The sequence below is a fragment of the Heterodontus francisci genome, chromosome 35 (assembly GCF_036365525.1).
Source record: "Heterodontus francisci isolate sHetFra1 chromosome 35, sHetFra1.hap1, whole genome shotgun sequence".
Classification (NCBI taxonomy): domain Eukaryota; kingdom Metazoa; phylum Chordata; class Chondrichthyes; order Heterodontiformes; family Heterodontidae; genus Heterodontus; species Heterodontus francisci.
This window is the reverse complement of record NC_090405.1, coordinates 51,830,252-51,852,830: the sequence shown is the minus strand read 5'-3', so window position 1 is coordinate 51,852,830 and position 22,579 is coordinate 51,830,252. Positions and strand designations below refer to the sequence as shown.

The window sequence follows — 22,579 nt, the reverse complement described above, 5'->3', positions numbered from 1 at the left end:
TGTTCAATCTTGTTTCTCCAGCCTTTGATTTTCTGATTCCCAGATTCTGTCAATCTCTTAAACAAACGGCTACAGTCAATCATTCTGATTCTCGGAAGTGAAATAAACAGTTTGAAATCTCCATGTCATCACTTACATGCCTGCCAGGACCGAATACCCTGCTGATCCTCATGGCCTGGTTTGCACCTAAAAAAAAAATTGGTGGTTGAGAGAGGTGTTGCTGGGGCCCAGAACGAGTCAGCAGCTTCAGCAGTCAGGAATAAAACCCAATGGAACTGAGAACAAATGGACCTAACCCCCACCCCCCATTTTCTGGGTGCCCAGTATAAGCCAGTGTATGGGGGAGGAGTCAGAAGAGAGAAACCAAGGATTAAAATAAATGAAAGGCTGAGCAGGAGTGGGCTGGGCTGTTTGGAGAAAGCACTGATAGATGTCTCTGGAGTCCCACAGGAACCAAACAAACAACGGCACTGCTGAGAGGAGGGCAGAGCCAGTCACACACAGCAGAAATAAATGTGAAAATTACAAGGGAGAGTCTCAGGGCTAGTAAACAACTGAGCAGGTTGGAGTGTATGAACACAGACACATGCAGACAGACAGGCACACAGAGACAGAGATACTTGCAGAGAGACAGACACTGACCCATACACAGACGCATACGCATATACAAACCCACACACAGGCACAGGAGAGACAGTGATACATACTTTCTTTTTTTCTTTCTTTCTTTCTTTGGCCTCCTTGTCTCAAGAGACAATGGGTAAGCGCCTGGAGGTTGTCAGTGGTTGTGAAGTAGTGCCTGGAGTGGCTATAAAGGCCTATACTAGAGTGACAGACTCTTCCACAGGTGCTGCAGATAAAATTGGTTGTCAGGGCTGTTACACAATTGACTCTCCCCTTGCACTTCTGTCTTTTTTTCTGCCCAGCTGCTAAGTCTCTTCGACTAGCCACTCTTTAGCCCCGCCTTTCTGGCTGCCCGCCAGCTCTGGCGATCACTGGCAATTGACTCCCACAACTTGTGATCAATGTCACGAGACTTCATGCTGCGTTTGCAGACGTCTTTGAAGCGGAGACATGGACGGCCGGTGGGTCTGGTACCAGTGACGAGCTCGCTGTACAATGTGTCCTTGGGGATCCTGCCATCTTCCATGCGGCTCACATGGCCAAACCATCTCAAGCGCCGCTGACTCAGTAGTGTGTATAAGCTGGGGATGTTGGCCGCCTCGAGGACTTCTGTGTTGGAGATACGATCCTGGTGCCAAGGATTCACCGGAGGCAGCGAAGATGGAATGAATTGAGATGTCACTCTTGGCTGACAACGTTGTCCAGGCCTTGTTGCCGTAGAGCAAGGTACTGAGGACACAGGCTTGATACACATGGACTTTTGTGTTCCGTGTCAGTGCGCCATTTTCCCACACTCTCTTGGCCAGTCTGGACATAGCAGTGGATGCCTTTCCCATGCGCTTGTTGATTTCTGCATTGCGAGACAGGTTACTGGTCATAGTTGGGCCTAGGTAGGTGAACTCTTGAACCACTTCCAGAGCGTGGTCGCCAATATTGATGGATGGAGCATTTCTGACGTCCTGTCCCATGATATTCATTTTCTTGAGGCTGATGGTTAGGCCAAATTTGTTGCAGGCAGCCGCAGTCCTGTCGATGAGTCTCTGCAGACACTCTTCTGTGTGGGATGTTAATGCAGCATCGTCAGCAAAGAGGAGTTCCCTGATGAGGACTTTCCGTACTTTGGTCTTCGCTCTTAGACGGACAAGGTTGAACAACTTGCCATCTGATCTTGTGTGGAGGAAAATTCCCTCTTCTGAAGACTTGAACGCATGTGAGAGCAGCAGTGAGAAGAGATCCCAAACAGTGTAGGTGCGAGAAAACAGCACTGTTTCATGCCACTCAGGATAGGAAAGGGGTCTGATGAGGTGCCGCTATGCTGAATTGTGCCTTTCATATTGTCATGGAATGAGGTGATACTTCGTAGCTTTGGTGGACATCCGATCTTGCTAGTAGTCTGAAGAGACCACGTCTGCTGACGAGGTCAAAGGCTTTGGTGAGATCTAGGAAAGCAACGTAGAGGGGCATGTTGTTTGCGGCATTTCTCCTGTAACTGGCGAAGGGAGAACAGCATGCCAATGGTGGATCTCTCTGCTCGAAAGCCACACTGTGCCTCAGGGTAGACACACTCAGCCAGTTGCTGAAGCCTGTTTAAAACAACTCGAGCGACGACTTTCCCCACTATTGTGAGCAGGGAGATTCCACGGTAGTTGTTGCAGTCACCGCGGTCACCCTTGTTCTTATAGAGGGTGATGAGATTAGCATTGTGCATGTCCTGTGGTACTGCTCCCTCATCCCAGCACAGGCAAAGCAGTTCATGGAGCGCTGAGAGTATAGCAGACTTGGCACGCTTGGTTATTTCAGGGGTAATGCCGTCCTTCCCAGGGGCTTTTCCACTGGCTAGAGAATCAATGGCATCACTGAGTTCCGATTTGTTGGCTGTTCGTCCAGCTCACCCATGATTGGTAGAAACTGGGCTGCATTGAGGGCGGTCTCAGTGACAACATTTTCCCTGGAGTTCAGATCTAGGTAGTGCTCCACCCAGCGGTCCATTTGCTTGCTTAGTGATTGTGTTCCCTGATTTAGACTTGGGGTGGGGTGGGGGGGGGGGGTGGCGATGTTCCTGATGGTTGGTGCTTAGAAAAAGAGGAGGAATCTCGGTCCTTTCTTTAACTATCAATTTACTTTATTCACGTTGTTGTACAATGTAAGAGTAAGGCTTATACACTAGGTTAGACAAAAGCACGCAACTCAAACTGGGTTATACAGTTAATAACAAAGCTAGCTAGAATTGATAAGCACACCCACTAGGTTCCTCTGACCTTTCCCTGACCTAGTCACAGAAAACAAAGGATAATACCCGAAAAAGGGGAGAGCTGACGCTGGCCAGGCATTCCGTTCTCTCTCTCTTTTACGTCGTCGCCGCGTTGCTCATGCAGGGTCTTCCACTTCCACAATGGTTGGTCTCCGGAGTGTCTCGCTGCTCTGTGCCCGAGATTCTCCAAACTTATTCTCTTTCTTATCTCTTCGAGTTGTGCTGTTTCTTTCCGGTTGGTTTAGGCCTGCTCACCTCGTTCGTATCTTCTCCTTATTGGCCCAGGCCCAAAGACCCCGGTATCACACCGTGTCCAAATAAGGTTTATTCCTGTGATCTCTCCCTTGTCTTGTCACATTAATTAGTTCAAACTGGTTTTTACCAGCACAGGCCAGTGTCTGAGCTAAGGTTACTTTAGTTCACAAACAATCCAACAGTGTCTGAGCTCCGGTTACTTTAGTTCATGAACTATCCAGCAGTTGTAACAGATTCTGTACTTCTTGCAGCCCCTGGCCAAAACTATTCCACAAACCCATGATACTTTACATCAAGACACTGGTCATACAACACAAATGTAGCCTCTTAAATAAGTGGGACAGTTACCCTTAAACATTATGAATTCATAACAATTAGAAATTTCATAGAACCCGTTTTGTTCAAAATGACCAGACTCAACACGTTTAGCAACACATCAATCACAATGGTGACAGTTTGATTACAGAGGGATTAGCGTAGGCCCTGGGTCAGTGGGGCGGGATTTTGATATCCTGCCCTCTCTGGAGTCTCTTCTCACACTCGATTAAATAGTTGACTCCATCAATCACCAACTGAACCAGCTCCACCTGCAGAAGGGAACAGGACAGGACATTCAGGTTTCGATATCTACAAGGGGAATTGGAGGGATTGTTCGTTTGTTGGCTGGAAAGAAAACCCTCCGCATCCCCCTGCCCCTCTGTTTTCCCTCTCTTTTTCCCCCCCCCCCTCTGTTTTCCCTCTCTTTCCCCCCCCCTCTGTTTTCCCTCTCTTTCCCCCCCCCCCTGTTTTCCCCTCTCTTTCCCCCCCCCCTCTGTTTTCCCTCTCTTTCCCCCCCCCCTCTGTTTTCCCTCTCTTCCCCCCCCCCTCTGTTTTCCTCTCTTTCCCCCCCCCCCCCTCTGTTTTCCCTCTCTTTCCCCCCCCCCCCTCTGTTTTCCCTCTCTTTCCCCCCCCCCCCCTCTGTTTTCCCTCTCTTCCCCCCCCCCCTCTGTTTTCCCTCTCTTCCCCCCCCCCTCTGTTTTCCCTCTCTTCCCCCCCCCCCCTCTGTTTTCCCTCCCCCCCCCCTCTGTTTTCCCTCTTCCCCCCCCCTCTGTTTCCTCTCTTCCCCCCCCCCTCTGTTTTCCCTCTCTTCCCCCCCCCCTCTGTTTTCCCTCTCTTCCCCCCCCCCCCTCTGTTTTCCCTCTCTTCCCCCCCCCCCTCTGTTTTCCCTCTCTTCCCCCCCCCCCTCTGTTTTCCCTCTCTTCCCCCCCCCCTCGTTTTCCCTCTCTTCCCCCCCCCTCTGTTTTCCCTCTCTTCCCCCCCCCTCTGTTTTCCCTCTCTTCCCCCCCCTCTGTTTTCCCTCTCTTCCCCCCCCCCCTCTGTTTTCCCTCTCTTCCCCCCCCCCCTCTGTTTTCCCTCTCTTCCCCCCCCCTCTGTTTTCCCTCTCTTCCCCCCCCCTCTGTTTTCCCTCTCTTCCCCCCCCCTCTGTTTTCCCTCTTCTCTCCCCCCCCCCTCTGTTTTTCCCTCTCTTCCCCCCCTCTGTTTTCCCTCTCTCCCCCCCCCCCCTCTGTTTTCCCTCTCTCCCCCCCCCCTCTGTTTTCCCTCTCTCCCCCCCCCCTCTGTTTTCCCTCTCTTCCCCCCCCCTGTTTTCCTCCCCCCCCCCTGTTTTCCCTCCCCCCCCTGTTTTCCCTCCCCCCCCCTGTTTTCCCTCCCCCCCCCTGTTTTCCCTCCCCCCCCCCTGTTTTCCCTCCCCCCCCCCTGGTTTTCCCTCCCCCCCCCTGTTTTCCCCCCCCCCCCTGTTTTCCCTCCCCCCCCCTGTTTTCCCTCCCCCCCCCCTGTTTTTCCCTCCCCCCCACCCCCTGTTTTCCCTCCCCCCCCCCCTGTTTTCTCCCCCCCCCCCCCCTGTTTTCCCTCCCCCCCCCCTGTTTTCCCTCCCCCCCCCTGTTTTCCCTCCCCCCCCCCCTGTTTTCCCTCCCCCCCCCCTGTTTTCCCTCCCCCCCCCTGTTTTCCCTCCCCCCCCCCTGTTTTCCCTCCCCCCCCCCTGTTTTCCCTCCCCCCCCCCTGTTTTCCCTCCCTCCCCCCCCTGTTTTCCCTCCCTCCCCCCCCTGTTTTCCCTCCCTCCCCCCCCTGTTTTCCCTCCCTCCCCCCCCTGTTTTCCCTCCCTCCCCCCCCTGTTTTCCCTCCCTCCCCCCCCTGTTTTCCCTCCCCCCCCCCCCTGTTTTCCCTCCCCCCCCCCCTGTTTTCCCTCCCCCAAAGATAGCCCTCCCCATTCCTTTGCAGTTCCCTCTCCCCTCATCCGCTCCCTCTCACCTTGCCCCCATGGCCCCTCCCTGACCATCCCCCTGCCCCTCCTCTCCTCTCCATCCCCCACCAGGCTCTGCCTCCCTTGACCCTTCCCTTACCAACGCCCCTCCCCATCCCCTCTCCTCCCCAAGGAAGCTGGTCACCTCACTGTCCCTTGATCTGGTTCCCCTCTCCCTATACTCACCCAACACTCCTTCCCCGACCTCTCTCCCATCTCCTCCTCCTGCCGTCCTGTCTTCCATCCCCTCCCACTGCCTCATTCCTGCACTCTTCCCTCCCAGCCCATCACACAGGGATGCTGTATGTAGCTGAGTAACTACAGTAACCGACCTCTGATTTCCCCAGCCGGTCCAGATTGGAGATGTCGAAGACACTGTCTACAGCTGGAGTGTCCTCTCCCCCAGTCCCACGTTTCTGCAAACGCAGGTTCTCCAGGACTTCTGAGAAGTGAGGATCCTGAATCAGAAATAGAATTTACATGCCTGATAGTTCCCATGGTTTCGATCTCCTTGGGGCAAAGGAGATTAAGGGGAGATTTAATAGAAGTGTACAAGATTATGACAGGCTTAGATAAGTTAGACATTAACAAATAGTTCAAGGACTGGGGGGAGGTGGGGGGGGGCACAGTTTGAAAATTTTGGGCAAAGATGCAGGAGTAATACGAGGAAGCACTTTTTTTACACAGCGAGTGGTATTGACCTGGAACACTCTGCCCACAAGGGCAGTGGAAGTGGAGACAATCAATGACTTCAAGAGGAAGTTGGATGGCCACCTGAGAGAAATAGACATTCAGGGCCCCAGGGATCGAATGGGGAAGTGGGACTGACTGCATAGCTCCATGGAGAGCTGGCATGGACACAATAGGCCGAATGGCATCTTTCTGTGCTGTAAATTACTCTATGATGCTATCTAACAAACGGCTGTCTGTTAAACTCCAAACAATACATGTTTCCCACTTTTTGGGTAAGAGATGAAGGGTAGGAGTCGGAATGGGCTCCTTCATATTGGCGATTAAAGGCACTTAGGAAAAGAGAATGAGGTCATTGTAGAACAGTTTACATTCAACACTCAACTCACAAATGCAAGATGTCTTTCCTACTCTTTGAGCAGTTAGTGCTGAGAAATCAGCCATTTGAAGGTAGGGTTGCCAATTCTGCTTGGGCATATTCCTGGAGATTTATCACATGACGTCGTGCCTCCAACCTCCCCGCCCAGACACACTCACCATCGGTCGCTCAACACAACCATGCTCACCCTGGCATTTCATGACCAATCGGAAAGCATATAGACTCTTCCAACCAAATGTAAACATCATATCCTGTCTAGTTTCAGTACCAACATAGATCATTCACACAAGGACACGATGGCACGAGTGAGCTATGCTGTGCCAGAGCTCAGATGATTGGCTTACCAGAAAACAAAGGGCGTTACAAATGATCTGTGGCCCGGAGGGAACCTCAAATTCTCCTAGATTTTGAGAATTATTTTTCTCTGGATTTTGTGTTCATGAAAGCAAGAGACCCTGCTACTGGGAATGAAAGATTCCCATCTCAAGAACTGTCAGGGCGGTATGCACAGATTAGATACAGAGTAAAGCTCCCTCAACACTGACCCATCAAACACTCCCAGGACAGGTCCAGCACAGGGTTGGCTGCTCTGTGATTGGGAATGCTGAGTGCTTCAACGAGGTGCAGCTGACAGTGCTACAGTCAATTGCTGGAGGTGCTGCTGGAGAGGGAGTGCTGAGGACAGACTGCAAAACTCTGAACAACTTTTGCTGCAGAGGAGGAAAGACTTCGACAAAAAGGCTGTATTTCGAGGTGGGTGCCGAGCACCAAACTTTCATTTCATTTGGACTGTTGTGGGAGGTGGAAGAGGCCGGAACAACAAGGGGTGGGGGCTATACAATTCCACAGGGAACAGTGCAATTGCACTGAATACACAATGAAGCTCCCTCCCCACCCTAATTGTCCAGCCTGGGACAGCTGAAGCTGCCTGGTTATAGAGACAGAAGGATCGAACTAGTGCCTGGGCAGCTTTCGGCTGACCCAGGTGAAGACCCCTCCCACAACCAGAAGACCAGGAGCGTTTAGAGTGCTCTGAGTACCACCCTTTTAGGAGAAAAAAAAAGCAAAGTCATTGCTTGCAGCCTATCTTTCCCCTTTCCTGTATACCCTCAGCCTCTCCCCAAACCTCCCAGTTAGTTTCTTTGTTTGTTTGTTTTTGTTTGTTTGTTTGCTTGCAATTTGGGGGTGTGTTTGGCTCTTGAACCATGGCTAGCCCATCATCACTGGTGGAGGGGCCCTCTCATACCTATGCGGCTGTAGCCTCTGTGGCCGTGGGGTAAAGAGCTATCCCCACCCCAATATGTCTATAGAGGCCTGTGTAAAGGCAATGGCCGAGGTTGTCGGCCCCTCGGCCATTGTGGCAGCCTCAAAAATGTACGGGAAGGCTGTGTTCTTCCTGAAGACCGAGCGGGCCGTGTCCCTGGCCCTGAATAAAGGGCTCACTGTGGGTGGGACTTTCCTGCCGGTGGACCCTCTAGGGGCCACTGCGCAGCGGATAATGTTATCAAACGTCCTGCCCTTTATTCCCAGTGAGCTCCTCCTTCCCTACCTGCACCAACTGGGGGAGGTGAGGTCGGGGATCACCCCAGTCCGGCTTGGTCTTCGGGAGCACAGCCTCCAACATGTCTACTCTTTCCGCCGCCAGTTATTTATGCAGCTGGCGCGGGAGGAGGACTCGGAGGGCCAATTTAATTTGGAGTTCCAAGGGACGGCCGACCGCGTCTTTTGGACCTCGGACGGGGCGTGGTGCCACGTCTGCGAGGGGGTGGGGCATGTTCGTAAGAACTGCCCCAACCTGCTGGCCGACAGCTCCACCTCGGCGGCCCATGGTGGCTCCACAGCTCCTCCTCCCACTTCCCCCCCACACATCCAACAGACATCGCTCAGTCGGTTCCGGAGGCTGTGGGGAGTGCCCGTCCAAGTGGAAGGAAGACGCGGAGGAAAAAGAAACATCAAGGGGCGCGTCCCCTGGACACATTGACACAACCCGAGCCTGAGCTCAGCCCAAAGCCCATTCCCACGGAATCCACCTGTCCCAGGGCTGGGCTCAGGCCCAGGGTGACTTAAAAAAAAAGGAAAGTGCGGAGGCCTCTGCTGACATGGAGGTCTCTGAGCCTCTGTACCCTGGTGGGAAAAAGATGAGAAGGCAACCCTCCACAGAGGTAACAAGGGGCCCTGAGGTGCAGGGTCCATCTGTTGGAGGGGAGTTGTCTTCTGTTTCGGGTCCCCAGGTTTCTCCTACCGCCACTGCAAAGGCTACAAAGTCTGGGCAGGAGCTCCCTATTCCTCAGGATGGAGGGGAGGGGAAGGTCCCGGTACATGCGGCCCCTCCTGAAGGAGTAAGTGGGGCCCTGCTTGTGGTGAGGGAGCCTGAGGACGCCGCCCATTCTGCCACTGCCACTGGGTCGGGTGCCCTGAATAGAGGGGAGGGCGGGGCCCCAAAGGGTCGGCCCTCCCAGCCGGAGTCCACCACCAACCAGGAGACACCCGACCCGGTTATAACCGAGAATGCTGCCCCATCTGCTGGGCCTGTGGGTGCTGGCGGAGCGGGAGATGGCCTCCTCTCTCCGCCTCCGGTCTCGGTTCCGGCTGTATTTCCGGTGTCGGGAACTTCTGTCTCCCGTGGACCACTCATTTGGCCTGGGGACGGAGGTGGAGGGGGGTCCTGAACTGTTGGCACCCACAGGGTCCAGTTTCACAGTAGAACCCAGAGAGGACTCCTCCACCATCGATCCTGGGGGTGGGATCATGACGGAGGCAGGATCAGCTGACGCGTCTGGGACGTCCGCCCCACAGTGTGTGGTGGATGTGTCGGCCGCTGGCGGTGATGACCCGGAGGAGGATGGGGATTCGGTGTGGGGCACGGAGGATGACCTTGATTCCATCGCCAGTGAGGTGGTGGATTGCTTCGTGCCTCCCACCGAAACGCCTCTCATCCCCACTGCGGAACTCCGGGATTTCCACGCGGCTTGCGGGGGTTGCTGCAATAAAGTTCAGCTGGCCCTCGGCCGTTGGTCGAATCTGGCGCTGATCATCTAGTCTGTCCGTGCCGCCCTTAAGAAAGCGGGCAAGCGCGCGACCGTGAAACTGGTTGAGAGGCGCTGTTTTAATGTGTTCCTCAATGGGTTGCTGGGGGAGTGAAGGGCCAGGTGCACTTCCGCTCCCACCTCACAGCGAGGTGTTGGTGACTGTTTTTAAGTATCCTTGACATGAAGATAACTATAGCCAGCCTCAACATCAACGGCAGCAGGGGGTCTCACCACAGATTTCACCATCTCTCAGTCCTCAGGGAAGGGAGATACACGGTGAGCTTTCTGCAGGAAACCCACACCGTTCCGGGAGACGAAGCCACCTGGCTCCTGGAGTGGCAGGGTGGGGTCTACATGAGTCACCTCGCCCCTATTTCTGGTGGGGTGACTATCTTGTTGGCCCCGACTTTTCAGCCGGAGATCTTGGGGGTCAAGGAGCTAGTGCCGGGCCACATGTTCCAACTCGCCGTTCGCCTGGGTAGCGTGCCGCTCCACTTTGTGAATGTGTATGTGCCCAGGCCCGGCGCGTTGCAAGCGCGCTTCTTTGAAGAAGTGTCCGCTCTCTTGAGCTCCATCGATAGCGGCGAGTGCATCATCCTCGGTGGGGGGGGGGATTTTAACTGCACCCTTGAGGTGGGGGATCGTTCCGGTCCCCAGCACGGCCAAGCGTCGGTGGAGAAGTTGAGGGGACTTATCAGCTCCCTTAACTTGGTGGACGTCTGGCGGAATCTCCATCCCGACTCCAGCGCCTTCACGTGGAGGTCTGGAGGAGGAGGGTCCCGAATCGACCGCCTCTACTTTTTGCAGGCGTACAGTTTCATTTCATCTTTCGTCTCATCCGACGCATTAACAAAAAACTTTTTTTCTTCCTTTCAGGTGTCAAGGAATGCAAGCTCTAGCAGCTGATGGGGACGAATGCTCCTCCAGATCCTCCTTCCGCTTCACTTCCCTCTGACCCCACCCCTTCTGATCTGACCCCTTGCCGTGTATTCACTATACCCTCTGACCTCCCCCTCTCTGATGCTGAACGTTCTGTACTAAGCACAGGTCTCAGTTTTATCCCCTTACGCCCCCACCTCAATGAATTTCGCGCTCGGCATGACGTTGAGCTCTTCTTCCGTCGCCTCCACCTGCGGGCTCACTTCTTTGACCAGGAGTTCTCCTCCCGACCAGCAGACCCATTCACCCGCCTCCAGCATTCTCCCTCGACCTGGACCCCTCACCCTGGCCACTTACCCGCTCTTGATCTCTTCATTGAAAACTGTCGGCGAGACATTGGTCATCTCAATTTCTCTGCCCCCCTCACTCACTCTAACCTGTCCCCCTCTGAACTTGAGGCACTCCGTTCTCTCAGGTCTAACCCCGACATGGTCATCAAACCTGCAGACAAGGGTGGTGCTGTTGTTGTATGGCGTACCGACCTCTACCTTGCAGAAGCTCAACGCCAAGTCACAGACGCTTCCTACCTCCCTCTGGACTATAACCCCACCACCGAACATCAAGCCACCGTCCAGAGGACTATCATTGACCTCATCTCCTCTGGAGATCTTCCCCCTACAGCTTCCAACCTCATAGTCCCGCAACCCCGGACAGCCTGCTTCTACCTCCTTCCCAAAATCCACAAACGGGACTGTCCCGGCAGACCCATTGTGTGAGCCTGCTCCTGCCCCACTGAACTTATTTCTTCCAATCTTGACTCTATCTTTTCTCCGCTGGTCCAGTCTCTTCCCACCTACATCCGTGACTCTTCTGATGCCCTACATCATTTTGACAATTTCCAGTTTCCTGGTCCCAACCGCCTCCTCTTCACTATGGATGTCCAATCGCTCTACATCTCCATCCCCCACCAGGATGGTTTGAGGGCTCTCCGCTTCTTCCTGGAACAGAGGCCCAACCAGTCCCCATCCACCACCACCCTCCTCCGCCTGGCTGAACTTGTTCTCACATTGAACAACTTCTCCTTCAACTCCACGCACTTCCTTCAAGTAAAAGGTGTCGCTATGGGTACCCGCATGGGTCCTAGTTATGCCTGTCTTTTTGTGGGCTATGTCGAGCATTCTTTGTTCCAGTCCTACTCAGGCCCCCTCTCCCAACTCTTTTTCCGGTACATTGATGACTGGATCAGTGCCGTTTCCATCTCTGACACTTCCCTTCCCTTCCTCGACTTCTCTGTCTCCATCTCTGGGGATAGGTTGTCTACTAATATCCATTATAAGCCCACCGACTCCCACAGCTACCTCGACTACACTTCTTCACACCCTACCTCCTGTAAGGACTCCATTCCATTCTCCCAGTTTCTCCGTCTCCGACGCATCTGCTCTGATGATGCTACCTTCCATGACGGTGCTTCTGATATGACCTCCTTTTTCCTCAACCGAGGATTTCCCCCCACTGTGGTTGACAGGGCTCTCAACCGTGTCCGACCCATTCCCCGCACCTCTACCCTCAACCCTTCCCCTCCCTCCCAGAACCGTGACAGGGTTCCCCTTGTCCTCACATTCCACCCCATCAGCCTCCATATCCAAAGGATCATCCTCCGCCAATATCCGCCACATCCAGCGTGATGCCACTACCAAACGCATCTTCCCCTCCCATCCCCTGTCAGCATTCCGAAGGGATCGTTCCCTCCGCGACACCCTGGTCCACTCCTCCATTACCCCCACCACCTCGTCCCCGTCCCATGGCACCTTGCCCTGCAATCGCAGGAGGTGTAATACCTGCCCATTTACCTCCTCTCTCCTCACTATCCCAGGCCCCAAACACTCCTTTCAGGTGAAGCAGCGATTTACTTGTACTTCTTTCAATGTAGTATACTGTATTCACGGCTCACAATGTGGTCTCCTCTACATTGGGGAGACCAAACGCAGACTGGGTGACCGCTTTGCGGAACACCTCCGCTCAGTCCGTAAGCAGGACCCTGAGCTTCCAGTTGCTTGCCATTTCAACACTCCCCCCTGCTCTCATGCTCACAGCTCTGTCCTGGGATTGCTGCAGTGTTCCAGTGAACATCAACGCAAGCTCGAGGAACAGCATCTCATCCACCGATTAGGCACGCTACATTGAGTTCAATAATTTCAGAGCATGACAGCCCCCCATTTTACTTTCATTTTTAGTTGTTTTTTCTTTTTTCTTTTTTACTTTTTTTACAACCCTTTTTTTTGCATTTATTTCATTTCATCTTAGTTTGTTCAGTTTGCTTACCCACTGTTTTTTTTCATGTTTGCACTTGCTGCTGTTCAATATTCAGTCTGTTAACACCTTTTCAGTACTAATGCTTTGTCTTTCAACGCACCATTAACATATTGTTTGCCTTTGTTCCATGACCTTTTGGTCAGCTATGTGGCCTTGTCCAATCTACACCTTCTCCTTTGTTATCTCTTGCCCCACCCCCACCTCACTTGCTTATAATCTGTGACATTTTAAATATTTGTTAGTTCCGAAGAAGAGTCACTGACCCGAAAATTTAACTCTGCTTCTCTTTCCACAGATGCTGCCAGACCTGCTGAGTGGTTCCAGCATTTCTTGTTTTTATTTCAGATTTCCAGCATCCGCAGTATTTTGCTTTTATTATCCATTCTAGTCCATCACACGATGTGAAACACAGCTGGTAAATATGATTGAAATGGTACCTTGCTGAGCATGGGTAGTTTGATGTGTACCCCAGCTCGGAGTCCAGTGCCCAGGTTTGATGGGCAAGTCAGGATGTAGCCAAGTCTCTCGTTCCACATAAACTCCCAGCCTTTCTCAGCAATCAGTTTCTCAACCTAAAAGAATCATTGTTTATATCAAAACTCAGCGTGTGTAACTAGCTTTCCCAAAGTTGTCAAAAATAAATGGACAATGATAGAATTACATTAAATGTACAACACGGAAACAGGCCATTCAGCCCAATGGGTCCATGCTGGCATTTATTGTCCATACCAGCTTCCTCCCACCCTACTTCATCCCAACCCATCAACATATCTTTCTATTCCTTTCTCTTTCATGTGTTTATCTAGCTTCCTCTTAAATGTATCTAGGCCGTTTGCTTAAACTACTCCATGTGGTAGTGAATGTTCTACATTCTCACCACTCTCTGGGCAAAGAAGTTGAGCTCTCGTAAAATGTAGTAATGGTTCCTAGAAAGTCAAGAGTAAGGTTTCAACTTCGCTCAGTCAGTAACATCCTCACCTCTGAATCCCACAGTAAGGGGCTTGACAGTCCAGTGCAATACTGAGGGAGTGAATTGTCAGATATTCTCCTTTTGTCATTTAGATGGATGTTAAAGATCCCATGGCACTGTTGGGAGATGAGCATGGAATTCTCCTCGTGTCCCGGTCAACATTTCTCTTTAAAGCCAACCCACTGGCTGGTGAGTCACCTCATGGCTGTTTAGGGGTTTGCAGAAAGATTGCTATGTTTGCTTGGATAGCAACAGCTTCAAAGTAATTCATTCTATGTGAAGCTCTTTGAGATAGTTCTGAGAGATGTGATAAGATGCTGTATTAGTACAAGACTTCTACCGAAAGGATAAAGATTCCATTAATTTGCTAAAGGTTGGTGGGCTTATTGAATGGGATAGGTTCCCCGCCTTATGTCACTCCAATTGTTGGGATCTCCTCCCGAGAGCAAAACCTTTAGGCCAATGGATGACCCATATACCAGTGACACCACATAACAACAACCTGCATTTATATAGTACCTTTATGCTTAACAATAACTTACATTTATTTAGTACCTTTGATATAAAATGTCACAGATTGCATCACTGCATAATAATCAGAGAAAATTAGACACTGAGCCACACAAGGAGATGTTTGGGCAGGTGACCAAAAGTTTGGTCCAAGAGGAATGTTTTAGTTTAGTTTAGAGAGAAGCTGGCCGAGCGCGTCTACCCTGAGGCACAGTGTGGCTCTCGTGCAGAGAGATTGACCATTGACATGCTGTTCTCCCTTCGTCAGATACAGGAGAAATGCCGTGAACAACAGATGCCCCTCTACATTGCTTTCATTGATCTCACCAAAGCCTTTGACCTCGTCAGCAGACGTGGTCTCTTCAGACTACTAGAAAAGATTGGATGTCCACCAAAGCTACTAAGTATCATCACCTCATTCCATGACAATATGAAAGGCACAATTCAACATGGTGGTTCCTCATCAGAGCCCTTTCCTATCCTGAGTGGTGTGAAACAGGGCTGTGTTCTCGCACCCACACTTTTTGGGATTTTCTTCTCCCTGCTGCACTCACATGCGTTCAAATCCTCTGAAGAAGGAATTTTCCTCCACACAAGATCAGGGGGCAGGTTGTTCAACCTTGCCCGTCTAAGAGCGAAGTCCAAAGTACGGAAAGTCCTCATCAGAGAACTCCTCTTTGCTGAAGATGCTGCTTTAACATCTCACACTGAAGAGTGCCTGCAGAGTCTCATCGACAGGTTTGCGGCTGCCTGCAATGAATTTGGCCTAACCATCAGCCTCAAGAAAACGAACATCATGGGGCAGGACGTCAGAAATGCTCCATCCATCAATATTGGCGACCACGCTCTGGAAGTGGTTCAAGAGTTCACCTACCTAGGCTCAACTATCACCAGTAACCTGTCTCTAGATGCAGAAATCAACAAGCGCATGGGTAAGGCTTCCACTGCTATGTCCAGACTGGCCAAGAGAGTGTGGGAAAATGGCGCACTGACACGGAACACAAAAGTCCAAATGTATCAGGCCTGTGTCCTCAGTACCTTGCTCTATGGCAGCGAGGCCTGGACAACGTATGCCAGCCAAGAGCGACGTCTCAATTCATTCCATCTTCGCTGCCTCCGGAGAATACTTGGCATCAGGTGGCAGGACTATATCTCCAACACAGAAGTCCTTGAAGCGGCCAACACCCCCAGCTTATACACGCTACTGAGTCAGCGGCGCTTGAGATGGCTTGGCCATGTGAGCCGCATGGAAGATGGCAGGATCCCCAAAGACACATTGTAAAGCGATCTCGCCACTGGTATCAGACCCACCGGCCGTCCATGTCTCCGCTATAAAGACGTCTGCAAACGCGACATGAAATCGTGTGACATTGATCACAAGTCGTGGGAGTCAGTTGCCAGCATTCGCCAGAGCTGGCGGGCATCCATAAAGACAGGGCTAAATTGTGGCGAGTCGAAGAGACTTAGTAGTTGGCAGGAAAAAAGACAGAGGCGCAAGGGGAGAGCCAACTGTGCAACAGCCCCGACAAACAAATTTCTCTGCAGCACCTGTGGAAGAGCCTGTCACTCCAGAATTGGCCTTTATAGCCACTCCAGGCGCTGCTTCACAAACCACTGACCACCTCCAGGCGCGTATCCATTGTCTCTCGAGATAAGGAGGCCCAAAAGAAAGAAGAAAGAGAGATACAGCACTGAAACAGGCCCTTCGGCCCACCGAGTCTGTGCCGACCATCAACCACCCATTTATACTAATCCTGCACTAATCCCATATCCCTATCACATCCCCACCTGTCCCTATATATTTCCCTACCACCTACCTATACTAGGGGCAATTTATAATGGCCAATTAACCTATCAACCTGCAAGTCTTTGGCATGTGGGAGGAAACCGGAGCACCCGGAGGAAACCCACGCAGACACAGGGAGAACTTGCAAACTCCGCACAGGCAGTACCCAGAATCGAACCTGGGTCCCTGGAGCTGTGAGGCTGCGGTGCTAACCACTGCGCCACTGTGCCGCCCTTGAGGAGGATGTTAAAGGAAGAGAGAGAAGTAGAGTGGCAGAGAGGTTTAGGGAGGGAATTCCAGAGTTTAAGGCCTAGATGGCTGAAGGTAGGGCCATCAGTGGTGGAGCAATTAAAATTGGGGATGTGCAAGAGGCCACAATTGGCAGAGTGCAGAGATCTCGGAGGGTTGTAGGGCTGGAGGAGATTGCAGAGGTACGGAGGCGAGAGGCTGTGGAGGGATTTGAAACCAAAATGAAAATTTTAAAATGTAGGCATTACGGACTGGGAGCCAGTGTCAGTCAGCAAGCACAGGTGTGATGGGTGATTGGAACCTGGTGTGAGTAAGGACATCGGCAGGGGAGTTTTGGATGAGTTCAAGTTTACGGAGGGTGGAAGATGGGAGAGCAGTGTTGGAATAGTCGAGTATGGAGGTAAGAAAGGCATGAATGAATTGTCACTTTGTAAGGGAGCACAGGGATGTCCGGTACCTGTGGAACAGTACCCCAGTATGAGTCATCACCTTCAATATGTGGGGTAGTAAAGTGAAGGGGCAATTACTCCGAATGATGTTTGTCATCCTCTTGCTATAAGGAAGGCTGGATGGATTCATGACAAAAATCCATTGACTGACGTAGAAATTCCCAAAACACAATGCCGTGTCTAATGCTTCTTGCTGTTGTCTCACAGTGTTTACAAAACCAGGTGATGGAAAAGTCAATGTTGCAAAAGGCCAAGATTAATGGCAGGCGTCACTGTAAGTGTTTGCCTCGGAGGGAACTGTGGTGACTAGAGTTTTGTTCAACGATGCAAATCCCACTGAGTTGCCTTTGATGCAATAGTTTAACTGCATTTAAATTCATGGGAGGTTGTGGAAAGTGAAATGCATTGCAGTCTTTAGTGTTTCCCCACACCACGGCCTGTTCAACAACGAAATGTACAAACACCAGGAATGACTGGAAAGCTGAACAATTCTGATCAAAGGCGGGAGTGGGGAGGTGGGGGAACAGGGGAATCTGTAATTTGAAGAGGAAGTGATGGAAATAAAAGGCAGCTTCTGAAAGTGAAGAGGAGGCAAGCTATCCAGAGGGAAATTTTCAGTCCTGGGAATGTTACTTCCCAAAACAAGTTAAATAGAATCACAGAGCACATATCCTGCCTGTACCAGCTCTTGGATGACCTATCCAATTATTCCCACCTCTCCTGCTCTTTCCTGATAGCCCTGTAAATTCCCCTTTTGAAAGATACTATTGAATCTGCTTCTACTGCCCTTTGAGGGAGCACATTCCAGATCACATCAACTCCCTGTGTAATAAACTATTCTGCTCCTCTCTGTCAATTATCTTAAATCTGTGCCCTCTGGTTACCAGTGGAAACAGTTTCTCCCTATTTATCAAAATTGGATATATGCTTGATGGGGGAAGATTTGCAGGGCTACGGGGAGAAAGTGGTGGGTAGTGGGACCAATGGGATAGCTGTTTCAAAGAGCCAGCACAGGAACAATGGCCTCCTCCTGTGCTGTAAGATACTATGAGAGTGGAGAGGGTATGCTGATGGACTGGTTGTTGCTTGGAACAGTTTACCTCTTTGAGGCCCCGACAGAATTTCTCAAACACCCTCTTCATGTTGCCTCCTTTCTCCATGGAGATGATTCGAATGTGATCCTCCTCATTGACCCAGATTAAGAAAGTCTTCTCGTTATTGTGCCTGTAGAGCAGGTGGGAACACAGCATAGAGTCATAGAGAGATACAGCACTGAAACAAGCCCCTTGGCCCACCAAGTCTGTGCCGACCAACAACTACCCATTTACACTAATCCTATATTAATTCCATATTCCCTACCACATCCCCACCATTCTCCTATCACCTACACTAGGGGCAATTTACAATGACCAATTTACCTATCAGCCTGCAAGTCTTTGGCTATGGGAGGAAACCGGAGCACCCGGAGGAAACCCACGCAGACACAGGGAGAACTTGGCAGCACCCAGAACAGAACCCAGGTCACTGGAGCTGTGAGGCTGAGGTGTTAACCATTGTGCCGCCCCAGTTTAAGTAGTTAAACAAAAATAGGCTGTATTTTAGGCGTATTTATACCCAGAAACACTCACCTTAATCACCTATTGCACCACCTTATCCCTGCTGACCTACATTACTTCCAGGTGACCAGATTTAGATTTATCATCCGTGTATTTACTGTAATCTCCTGCAACCCCAAAATCTTTGTTCCTCTGACTCTGACTTTGTCCATTTTCCCCCCTTCACTATTGCAGATGCTGACTTCAGTCACTTGAGCCCCAAGCTCTGGAATTCTGTCCACCTCTCTCTCTTTTTAAGGACCTTTTTAAAACCTCCTTCATTGACTCGGCTTGTTGTTACCCCTTTTCATGGTTCTTTGGTTTGAGTTACATATTTATTAATTATGCTTCTAAGAAGTGCCTTGGGAACTTTTTTCTACGTCAGAGACTCTATATAAAAACTAGCTGTTGTTGAATGGAATAGGTTACTTTTAGAATCCTACAGTCTGTCGGGTGCCCATTCGGCTCATTGTGCCCATGCCAGCTCTTTGAAAGAGCTATCCAATTAGTCCCACTGCCCCGTTCCTTCCACATAGCTCTGCAAATGTTTCTCCTTCAAGTATTCATGCAATTCTCGTTTGAAAGTTATAATTAAATCTGCTTCCACCGTCCTTTCAGATCAGAACAATTTGCTGGGTAAAAAGGATTTCATCATCTCCTCTGGTTCTTTTGCCAATTATCTGGAATATTACTTTAAATTAACAGGTAAGAGCAGAACAAAGGGCTCAAAACTGATAAAAGGTAAAATCTAGAATTGGTATCAGAAAATTTTTGTTTGAGTTCAGATAGGCAGTGAAGGATAGAACTGGAGCCTAATCTTTACACACAATATATGCTTTTATTTACAGAGGTACAGATTACAAACATACACCTCCTAACCCAGCAATCATTGTTTCAGTCTGCTCCCCAGTTAATGCCCATCACATGAGTACAATTAAATCCTCATTTTTACAGACAAGTGGGAAATGATAGGGATGGTTTCCACTTTTTACCTTTCAACTGACCAAAGACGGTGGTTTTATTAGAATTGTGTTTTAACCCTGTCTATTAAACAGTACCTGAAAACATTCAAAACTTCACCCACTCTCACATCGACACACACAAGAAAAGATATAGATTAAATGATAGCATGCATTTAGGTCTGATGGTTTTTTAAAAAATGTTTGTCGTGAAACCTTGTTTGTTTCCCCGGGAGGAAGATTTAAAAATGGTGCAGGCCTGTTTTTCTTTTTTCCTGGTTCCCTGACATTAAACTTGGAAAGTTTCAAGTGAACAGATGCTTTGTTGCAGATTTCTTTGGTTAAATCGATTACAGTTCAATGGCAAAAATCCTGTTACAATTTCTCAGGTAGGAAATTTCAAGGTCACCTTTTGGCTCTGTGTCTAGGTAGTTTAAAGATGGTATTCTGGTAGGGTCCTTCTTGCTGGTATGGGACTTTCTTCCTTCTAGCTTCTGGCTTTCTGCACAGAAAACTTCTTGTTAAAGCACCTTATCAGAGACTTGCTTTCTGTCAGCTGACCAAAGTTTCCTTCCCATTGTGTATTCATAAATAGTGTTTGATAGTGTGGCCATTGTTCAACAATGGAGTTTGGATGTTTCTCATTGCTATGCACTCTTGATAAAGTGGTGTTTTTCATATACCTTATCCTGTGTTTGAGTCTGGAGTCTCCAGGTCTACAAAGCCATTGTTAGCCCAACTTGTTGAAGAGAGGTAGCTATTAAAATTGAATGGGCCATTTACATTACTAATGCTTTCTTCAACACTTGACCAGACATGATGATTGGTTCAGTGTCCAGCAGTTAGCATGTGTATTCACATTACAGGAGAGGTCACCTGACCCCTTACTCCATCTTGTTTTCCAGCAAAAGGTGTCCGTTTGAGCTCAATTCATCAGTTCATTTTATAGTTTATAATTTCTCCTTGTGTAAACGTGACATACTCATGTACTATACAATTATCAACACAGAGTCACCAGTACATGAACATGCAGAGTGACCAGTATATGGAAGAAGCTCCCAAATAGAATAATGCAGATTAAAATCCTGGAATTATTTAAAAAACAAATGGTTGTTGCATTGCAGGGGTTACAGTGGAGATTAGTAGGGGCTTTCTTACTGGCGCCTGTGCCTCAGCTCATCTGCTGCTGAAACATTCATTCATGCCTTTATTACCTCCAGACTTGACTATTCCAATGCATTCCTGGCTGGTCTCCCATATCCCACCCTCCATAAACTTGAGCTCATCCAAAACTCTGCTGCCCATGTCTTAACTCGCACCAATTCCTGTTCACCGATCACCCCTGTGCTCGCTGACCTACATTGGCTCCCAGTTGAGGAATTACTTGATTTAAAATTCTCATCTTTGTTATCAAATCCCTCCATGGTCTTGCCCCTCCCTATCTCTGGAAACTCCTCTAGCCCCTTCAAGATCCCTGCACTCATCTAATTCAGATCAGTTTAGCATCTCCAATTTTAATCACTCCACTGTTGGCGGCCGTGCCTTCAGTTCCCAGAGCCCGAAGCTTTGGAATTCTCTCCCTAAACGTATCTGCCTCTCTACCTCTCCTTTTAACATGTTTTGAGACATTCCTCACCTATCTCTTTAACCAAGCTTTTGGCCATCTGTCTTAAAAACTCTTTCTGAGGCTCATTGCCAAATTGTTTGTTAAAGTATTGTCTTCTTAATTCACCATTAAAGGCCAGCCTGATTTCTCTTGCTGTGTGTTTCCTACATTTTTCTATTGTTTGAAACTTTATTTTTTTTGGCTTTGGGTTTGTGTGTATCCTGTCGCTTTGCTTCTTGACTATAAAGATAAATCAGACAGATTCCCCTCTACTCCTCTTCTTAGGCAGTCCCTTGGGAACAAGGATGACTTACTTCCACTGCAGGGTTCTGGGTCCTTCAGTGACTGAATAGACTAATTCTGAAACCGCACACTCTTCCCCAGGTGGGGCAGGTGGTGAGGCGAGTGAATGGGATGCTCGAATTTCCGATGCTCCTTCCGCTGTTTGCGCTTGGTCGCTGCCTGAGGATGTTGACATTGTTCAAACTGGCTGGCAACTTCGCGGATGCTTCTTCTCCATTTTGGGCCGTCTTGGGCAAGAGATTCCCATGAATCAGTGGAGATGTCACATTTGGTGATGCTTCCTGTTCAGGAATGCCTTGCGCTTGCGATTTAGTAGCTCCTGGATCTCCTGTTTGTTCTCATCAAACCAGTCTTGATGTTTCCTGTTCGAGAAACCAAGAGTATCTTTGCAAGTGATCAAGCCTAGAGTAGAATTCCTCTTTGGCCTCATCTGTTGCTTCTTGGGTTGGGGCGTACACGCTGATGACTGTGGCATGCTGTTTCTGGGTTTGGGTGAGCCAGAGGGTCATGAAATGATCGTTTAGTCCACAAGGGGTCTCGCTGAGGCGGTCGGCTAGTTTAGTTTTTACTGAGAAGCCAACCCCATGGAGTCAGAGCACTTCTTCCAGTTTACCTTTCCAGAAGAAGGTGTATCCATTACCTTGTTTCTTGAGCTGACCGTCTCCTGCTCGCCGTGTCTCACTCAGGGCAGCGATATCAATGTTCTAGTGGTGGAGTTCTCGGACTGTGATAACGGTGCGACGTTCAGGTCTGTCGCTGCTGGGGTGGTCCATGAGAGTCCTGATGTTCCAGGTCCCGAAGTTCATTTTGAGGGGGTGGAAGATACCAATGTGTGGGATCTTTTAACGTGGGGTGGCCTTTGCACACCAGACCAGGTTCTGCTACAGGGACGAGACTAATACATACACGTGGCCAACATGTCCAGGCTGTGTGGATCTGCATCAGGGTGTTCTTGAACGTTTATCAGTGGCCATCTGCAGCCATCCATTGCTCTTTCTCCCCATTAACTTCTCTCTTCTGCTGTTTAAGTTCCCCGATTCTAACAGTTGGTGCATTTCTAGCCCAAACTTCAACCTCTACTAGCCTGATACTGAACCCCCGCTAATCCACTTAGAGAATGGCTGGCTTGGAGAATAATAGACCTACAGCCCGGGCTTGATCTGCATAGTTCTGCAGTCTGTTATCATGTCACCAGGAAAGAATACCCTGTCACTATGGAAATTGGGATGAGAAACTATGCAAATAAATAAGTTAAATTTGGGGCTCTGACTTGAGATTAATACACAGATATTCAGTGAAACCCCCTTGCTCACAGTTTTGATGAGTAATGCCCTTCCAATGGAAAAATTTGCATGTCAATTTATGCAGATGTCCGGTGCATCGGTGCTGCTAATGTAGATAAGGTTGCCCACTCTGGTTGGAGGCAGATCTGGAAGTTTGATCACATAATGTTC

At 49.8% G+C, this 22,579-nt stretch overlaps 1 protein-coding gene across 1 annotated transcript in view; it reads right to left on the bottom strand.

Annotated features, from left to right (window-relative positions):
* Positions 1–3,618: 3,618 nt before the first annotated feature.
* LOC137350544 (creatine kinase U-type, mitochondrial-like) overlaps positions 3,619–22,579 on the bottom strand; it is a 40,904-nt gene continuing 21,943 nt past the window's right edge. The window contains exons 6-9 of the mRNA XM_068015203.1: positions 17,763–17,886; positions 13,136–13,270; positions 5,741–5,866; positions 3,619–3,717 (exon numbers count right to left, since the gene is read on the bottom strand). Coding sequence (XP_067871304.1) covers positions 3,619–3,717; positions 5,741–5,866; positions 13,136–13,270; positions 17,763–17,886 — 484 coding nt within the window. The remainder of the gene's footprint in view (positions 3,718–5,740; positions 5,867–13,135; positions 13,271–17,762; positions 17,887–22,579) is intronic.